This window comes from Rosa rugosa, chromosome 6 (assembly GCF_958449725.1).
Source record: "Rosa rugosa chromosome 6, drRosRugo1.1, whole genome shotgun sequence".
NCBI lineage: Eukaryota > Viridiplantae > Streptophyta > Magnoliopsida > Rosales > Rosaceae > Rosa > Rosa rugosa.
This window is the reverse complement of record NC_084825.1, coordinates 38,599,677-38,607,548: the sequence shown is the minus strand read 5'-3', so window position 1 is coordinate 38,607,548 and position 7,872 is coordinate 38,599,677. Positions and strand designations below refer to the sequence as shown.

The following is a 7,872-nucleotide window of genomic DNA, read 5'->3' as shown; positions in this document are numbered from 1 at the left end:
CGCTACAAATAAGTGAATTGTGTGTATTGGAATTTGTATGGTTGGTGTAGGATATTTTTCATAGAGCTTGAGGCTAGAGTCTCCATTTACTAACCCTAAATGAATTGAAAAGGAAACTACTACTGGTTCAAGCCAAAACTTTTTTGCTAATGTTGGCAGTGACGAGCTGTGATTGAGGTGGTTCTGCGTTGGATTTGCCCCTTTAGCTTCTTTACTCTATGGGCTTCACCGGTGATCGAGCTGGGGTCATTATCACAACGCAATCGATTCCATAAATAAATAAGAACAAAAGATTAACTTCAATTTATTCTTTTAGATCATATGAACGAGTCTCTTTGTGTGAAATGCCAATCTCATTCAGCTTCCGACACTTGGTGTAGTTTTTAAATATTGAACTCCTTCCAAACGTCTTCTAAAAGTCTCAAAGACCTCACTTTTCTACAAAATCTGTTGGTATTTGACCGAATTGTGCCGAAATAACTTATTATAGCACGTCTTGGTCTTTTTGTAAAATGAAGGGATCTGGGAGGGAAACCTGTAGATCGAATTCACCAGCTTGTGGGTGGGAAATTATATCTGTAAAATTGTAATGTCTTGTAATATTGTTTTTGTGAATGAAGAATCCCAAGTCGGGTTCATCCCTGGATTGTTAGTAGCAAGTTTGCTTCAATGAAAATGACTTTTGTGCTAGAAATTCATCTGTTGATTTCTTGACCGCTTTATACATATGGCTGGTAAATATGAGAAGACAGTGTGGTAAAAACTGGCATGGTATTTGCTAGTTACATATTATTGTTTATCCCGGTCTTCTCCAAGGTTATTAGTGTGAGATGTCTATGAGAGTTTATAAACTCTTGAAATAGATTATGAATCCCACATTGCATCCCTTTATTAAATTGATCAATGTTACATACATTTATATATGATACCCTTTCTTTTAAGGGTCATCAGTGATTAAAATCGCTTTCAGGCTTCATTTGAACTTGAAACATTTCTTCTTAATGCCATCAATTAATTAATACAAAGGTTTAATACTAATAAACCCTTTGATCAATATATGCACTCCCAGCTTTAAATTAAACATGGCCGGCCTCGCCATTGGCAGATCAGAATGTTCCAAATCACTGCACCATCGGAGTCTCTGATCGTCGCAGCTTCGTGTAGACGTGCATCAACTGGCTTTGCTGTGTTGTAATTAATCAAGATCTCACAATTAACTGTTAGTGGAGAATAAAACAATTAAATACAGAAAAGGAGGCCCTATATATATACGTCATGCAACTATATATAAATGTAAAAGGAGGCATTCTAGATTGACGAAGCAGAAAGATAAAGATAAGAACGTAGTTGACTGGGAAACCAATACGATAGTGGAGCCATTTACAGAATTACAGATTTAGGGCATTGATAAATTTTGATCACAATGGGACAACTTCGGAAATTAGAGAATGCAGACCATTTGAAGCTCCCTTCACTCCAATACCAAAAAGATCAAGGCAACCTCGTCTCCTACCTCATGCAAACCCTTAGAATGCGCACACTCATTGGTATCGTGCGCACCCCCAGAGGTATTCATGAGGAAGCAGCCGTCGTCAGCCATCACCTCCTTTCAGAGTTGGAGAGAAGAGGAGCCCCATTTGGACCCAAAACCTAATACCCTAATTAAGGAACACTCATATATACACAGAACAAGTACCAGAAACATGCATATGAAGGAAGAAGGAAATAATTGTTGTGAGAATAAGCAGAGTTGAGGGGTTCTTATATAGGCTAGCCTGGTTATGACTTGGGTTTGATGAAATCAGAGCCATTAAGTTTCCAAGATATAATAATAATGAAAAAATGAAAAAAAATCTGATTATGGGTTTTTTCTTTCTTCTTTCCAAGAATTGGTGAAACGTTGCAATATATATTGCATTATTGCTGATTGAGAATCTTTAATTCCGTTAATCAGTATCTGTTGAGCATCTTTATTGTAACTTTTCAAACTAGGTTAACATTGGTTGTTATAACTAATATATAATCATACATAGCCAAGTGGTGCATTATGTGGCGCCTTTATTATCAGAGGCTCTAAAATTTGAAGTGTGCTTTATGTGGCGCCTTGATCATTGGTAGATATTTTTCATAATCAACTATAATATTGCTTTTCTGAAAGAAATGATTTTTGCTATTTTGAGGAATGCTAGCAATATTTCTTTTTATTACAAGTTGAAAGAAATTTTCTTATCAAGTTTGTTGGAGAATCAGTTCTATACTAAACGGTGTTTAGCTTCTAACAATGAGTAGTTTGGCCGGTGGTGCGTTGCTGCAATTTTGAGAGATGGAGTAATATAGAACACTGCCAATAAGCATAGTCTTTAATATCTAAAATCGCCTAAATCAGAGGAGTTTGGCCGGTGGTGCGCTGCTGCAATTTTGAGAGATGGAAATGGATCAATTTGTGGATTCAAAAGCCCTCGCTTTTTCTTGATTGGTTTCTTTCCCCTAAAGCATACGTATGTCGAATTAAACCTAGTTAGATTTCGATGTTGGTTTAATTTGTACTTCTATAGTATATATGGGATCTCCTTTTTTTTTTTTTTTTTTGGCAATGACAATTGTAGCTCAAGTTGGCAAGTTGCAATGTCTGCCTTGCATAGAGAGAAGGATAGCTTTGCATTGGACGAACATCTTTTGGATGAGGCGAATTACTATTTCACTTATTTGTTTTGTTCTTAATTAGCTGGGTAATGCTATAATATTGTAAATTGTTTAGCTAATTAAGCATATCCTCTAGCTAAGTTGTATTCGATTTTCCAAATTAATTGATTCTCTACCTTTAGTTGGACGCTAACTTAGCATCATGGAGGCAATGGAGGCCATCGAGTGGTTCTATTATTGGCTTATTGCAATTTACATGAATGCTCTAATTTTGAGAAAGAAAAAAAAAATTGAGACGAAATTAGCTTCATGCTTCGATCATCAAAACAAATTAAGATTCCTATGTAGTTGCTTTTCCATAGTGGTCCACTACATTTGATATAAGAAAGAACATATACTTTGTTAAACTTAGCGTTGAACATCATCCCGCACAATTATTGTGTTCTTTATATGCACAGTTTGCCTACTGGGTAATGAAAAAGAGATGATTTCATCAGGAATCACCAACTTTTAACAGACAAAACATAGTAGGCAACATAATTATAGTTTTATAAGCCACAATCAATTTAACTTTGTTATTGTTGGCAATATAAGCCAGTCATATGGGAGAAGAAATTCTGCTTACAGGTAGTCCAGTCACACTCACCAGTCACCACCAAGTATACCAGAAAATTTTGGGTCACATATTTAATAACTTGAACACCATTTTTTAATCTGATGGTGGGTAATGGGACATTTCCCATGTGAACGGCAATAATCTAATAAATCTTTTCATGTATGGTTTATTTAGGTAACAGTCTTTAACACTTCAAATCTTCAATGAACTTAATTGGGAATGGGAGGCTAATGTTGATAGTCAGAAACTCATCAGAATCTGGTATTGCTTTTGAGTTTTAAATTCTCAGAGATCAAGTACCATTTGGTGAATTAAAGTATAGTTCTTTAGCTATATGGTCAAAAGTAATTGAGCAAACCTTAATTTTTTAATTTTTTTTTTCATTCGAAGAGATTAGAAAATGAAATGTGTCACTGAGAGTGCTACAATTGTCTCAATGTTACCATCTAGAAGATTAGTAGTAGCTTTCGTGGCCATCACACTGTAAATGTGGTCCTGTTTACCATGATACATGCAACAAGGAACAGTACAGAATGAGGCTCCACCTCGTTCCAAACTTCCAATATCCATGGCTGAAAATAGAACCCTACCTCGTTCCAATATCCATGGCTGAAAAATAGAACCCTTCTAAAAGAACCATTTTTTTGGATGCTAAGGTAATATGAACAAGGTAAATACAAAACAATTCTCATGTACAAGTGTAACTCTAAAATTACTAGGGAAAACAAAATTGTTCTGCATTTTGTTTTAGACATTGAACTAGAATCGGAGTTTACAAAGATCCAGACCTCAAGCCAAGGATCAGCTGTTCTCGATGAGAAGCTTACTATGAGCAGATCTACAAGTCTCATCAGACTACAAAGGCCCCTTTGAACTTCTGGTGCGCGACTGCTTTGCTTCTAACCTTGCTTCAAGTAATTTTGCCATCAAGGTATTTTCATCAAGGTCTGGGGGCCAATCCAAAGAAGATTCAGATTTTCCAAAATCCGGGGCTGTTAAATTAGATTTCCATCCCTGAACTGGACTAGCATTACCTGTAAACACAGATTGGATACAAGTTTTCACCCTGCAGTTACTGTCAGGATGATTGGATTTTAATCCATGTGCCTCAACCCTTTTGCTTCGTATTTCGTGAAGACCTTCTCTGATTGCATCAGAGTATACAGATTCTTCAAGATTGTCAACCATAGCGGGATTCTCTTCTCCCAGCTTGCCATCTTCCCTATCTGCAGCCAGGGTCCTGTTTCCATGACAGGACATGGTTCTCGCCATGTGTTGTTTAAACTGGCCTTGCAAACCAGACAAGATATTTCCCTTAATGTGCTCCTCTGCCTTTTTCTTCATGGAATTCGATTTCTCTATTCCTCCATATTGTCTTTCTGCATCATTATTTTTCTGTTGTCTAGAGCTTCGTGTGATTTGTTTTCCACTAGCACTCCTGACTGCCGGTGAATAGTGTGAATCACTATCAGTAGAATCTTCAGCCGCATTTCCTGGTGCGCTTACAGCCTCATTCAATGGAAAGGACTCTAATGAATGTCGGCGTGAGCAGTTTCCCTTGAGCTGCTTTTGGGATAACTCAATATTTATCTTCGAGTCAACAGATCGTTTAGCTTGAAGAAAAGTCTCTATATCAAAACCTAACTTGTCCACAATTGTATTCTTCTCTCCAAGATTATTCTGAGCTTCAGCTATCTTCATTTGCATCCGTTCATCAAGCCATGCTTCTGAAATATGGAGAATTAATCTTTCAGAGCTGGCCAAACCACTCTGATCCTTCTCAGGATTGTGCTTCAGAGATCGCACCTCTTGCTCATACTCTCTTATTCCCTTGGAAAACTCATCGCACAAGTTTTCCAATAGGATACGTGCTTTGCTCTCCCTTTCAAGCTCTCTCAAAGCATTGGAGAAAGCGGATTTCACTTCAGAAAGCTCTCGAGCTAGCTTGCGATGCAGGCTCTCTGAATGCTTTCTCAACTTCCTTTCACCTTCTAGCTCATCGCTGACCAACTGAACAGCAGCTTTGTTTCGACTTTGGTCTGAAACTTGCTTCATCAAGTCATCCATTTCTTGCCTATCCCATTGCTTTTCATGCACCAACTCTTTAATTATAGCGTGAGAATGATGCAGTTCCATTTTCAGTGCATTTACCAACGATATATTAGATGCATGTTGTTCTTCAAGACTCCAGATACGATTGAGTACTTTAAGTAATTCTGTGGATGTTTTAAGACCGCAACTTGACTCCCCCTTCCTTCCCTTATGTGGTGCGACCTACAAAGATGAAAGGGTATCTGAGATTTCAATCCACCAAACGCAGATATTGGGTAAATTAGCTTCTGAGTCTATGTAAGTTCAGAACAGAAATTTTTTGTCATGCATTGCAATTTTCTTCCTTTATTAGCTATCCTTACAACATGTCAATATCACCAAAGTGATGTTCTTTTCTTCTCACTCTCAAAGTATCAAATAAGCACTTCAATCGTACTAAGATGGCATTATGTTTTAATCTTATACTTCAACATTCTGTCATATGACTCCTATCTATAATTCTAGATCTGAAACACTCCTATACTTTTCCCTGAATTCTTTTAGCACACAGTTACATTCTAACTAGAGCTCTGTATCTTTATAATAGTTATCTACATATCCACTGCTCTCAACTGCTTGATGGCAAACACTTGTGGACTTTACAAGACAAAAACCCTCCTGAATTTTGACTACATTTGAGGAGTTTGAAACTCAGCTATCAATCCTCATTATTATATTACTGAACTCATATCCTCATTGTATTGCTTTGTTCAGTTATAATATTCAGTGAGCCCATATTATATCACCTTTCTAGTTATATATAACATCTTCAAGCAAAAACAAAACATCAAAATAACTTTCAGATGAATAAAGAGACATAATTACTCACCTCCATTGAGCTACCACAACTAGAAGGAGATAGGGGCTGTAGAGGATAACCATTGCTCTCAACTGCTTGATGGTGCTGTATCAGCGATGTGGATACAAGCTTCCTCAAACTGCTTGCACTTACTGGCTGGAATGAGACAAAGGGAAAGAATCAACAACTAAATAAATACACACAAACACAGATAGCCAGCTTGAAGTTTCCAAACTTCAAAGCAGCGAAAATCACAGCTCAACTCTCATGTCCTACACAAAGCCTACTCATTCTTCTGAACATTACAACATTCCTCTATTGCTAATGCTGCTTCATCGTTCCATCAAGATAGTTCTATGCTTAACATATTAATCATGACGGTTAAACTAAACAAAGCAACCACTTGAAAAAAAAAAAAAAAAAATCTAGTTGCACCAAGAAGAAAAATTTAATTTCCTCATCCAAACACCAGGTAATATCATGATAAGCCCCGGAAAACAAATATACAACCAACGATTGCTGAAAGTAATAACTGATGCAAACCTTGATGGTTCAAGAAGTTCAGAACTTACAGAATCAAAAGTACACTACAAGTAGTGAAAGTAATTTAGGTAATTGACCAAATTACAGCGAATGTAGCAACTGACTGACAGTATATAGCAAGTAATTCTAAACAAGCAAAACTTTGAAGACACAATGCCATTTCTATATCAGGGTTCAGAACAACTATCACAAAACAAGTATAACCCAACAAAAGCCAAACACTTTAAATATAACAAAAGCACTACTAAATACTAGACAAACCCCAAATAAAGAAAAACACCCACAAACTCAAAATCAAACACTCACATTACAAATTTGGTATACCTGATCATGAGGGTCCCTAGTGGGAGTGTCAAGCTCAACCCCATTGTTCTTCCTGTGCTTGTGGGCAAGTCTAGCTCCTGCTCTGCTCATTTGGGGAAGTGGGTTCTGGTAAGACTCAATTTCCCAGAGACTAGCGCAGAGGTTTCTAGCAGAGATTGATGTGGTTGAGGTTTTAAGGTTGAGAAATTCTGAGTTGGGTTCGTTGGTGTGAGGCTCAGAATGGAACTCGAGCCTCCAAATGGGCGGTGGCGTAGTACAAAGCCCTCCTCTCTTGCCTACTAATACACCGCGTTTCACCTTTTTCACCATCAACCCTCGCTTTTTTCTTTCACTTTTCGCACCGCCCTTTTCTTCTCTCTCCATCTCTCTCTCTCTCTGAAATTTCAATTCAATATGTGGGTGCTACTCCCCCTCAAACTCAAACTCAAACTCAAAACCCATGTTTTGTTTCTTCATTTTCTTGAAAAAGCTACAGTCTTGGGGGTGGTCTTCTTTCTCTCTCTGAGTCTCAGCTTTGTCCTACAATTTGTGAATCTCTCTATTTTCTATGTGAGATTTTATGTTTTTTGTTTCATTGTCCCCCTATTTACCCAGGTTTTGCCACCTCAGCGCTAGCAATGAGATTGGGACATCAAATAGGGACAGTTTTTGCTTTTTTTTTTTTTTTTTTACCTTCTTTCTTTGCTGGAGTGAAACTGTAAAAGCAAAACTGGATTTGATGCTTTTCTTCCTTTAAATTTAACAATGTTAAAAGTTCATCTCCCATGGGACATTACTAAATGTGATGGTGAAGAACAATATATGTTGAGAAGAAAATGAGGTCAGAGACACCCTCAATTCACTAAAATTGATAGTG

At 37.3% G+C, this 7,872-nt stretch overlaps 1 protein-coding gene across 1 annotated transcript; it reads right to left on the bottom strand.

Moving 5' to 3' along the window:
- Window positions 1-3,865: 3,865 nt before the first annotated feature.
- LOC133715894 (uncharacterized protein At5g41620-like) lies at window positions 3,866-7,578 on the bottom strand. Its single transcript, XM_062142583.1, has 3 exons — window positions 7,017-7,578; window positions 6,180-6,305; window positions 3,866-5,533 (listed from the first exon to the last, which is right to left on the bottom strand). Exons 1-3 carry the CDS (start codon window positions 7,377-7,379, stop codon window positions 4,115-4,117), a joined length of 1,908 nt encoding a protein of 635 aa, XP_061998567.1. The 5' UTR covers window positions 7,380-7,578; the 3' UTR covers window positions 3,866-4,114.
- Between the last annotated feature and the right edge of the window lie 294 nt (window positions 7,579-7,872).

What these genes read in the sequence shown, in the direction of transcription:
- LOC133715894 (XM_062142583.1), bottom strand. Translation starts at nt 7,379, where the DNA reads ATGGAGAGAGAAGAAAAGGGCGGTGCGAAAAGTGAAAGAAAAAAGCGA. An exon ending in CTAGGGACCCTCATGATCAG is followed by an intron (nt 6,306 to 7,016) that starts GTATACCAAATT and finishes GTCTCATTCCAG; the next exon opens with CCAGTAAGTGCAAGCAGTTT. An exon ending in GTTGTGGTAGCTCAATGGAG is followed by an intron (nt 5,534 to 6,179) that starts GTGAGTAATTAT and finishes TCATCTTTGTAG; the next exon opens with GTCGCACCACATAAGGGAAG.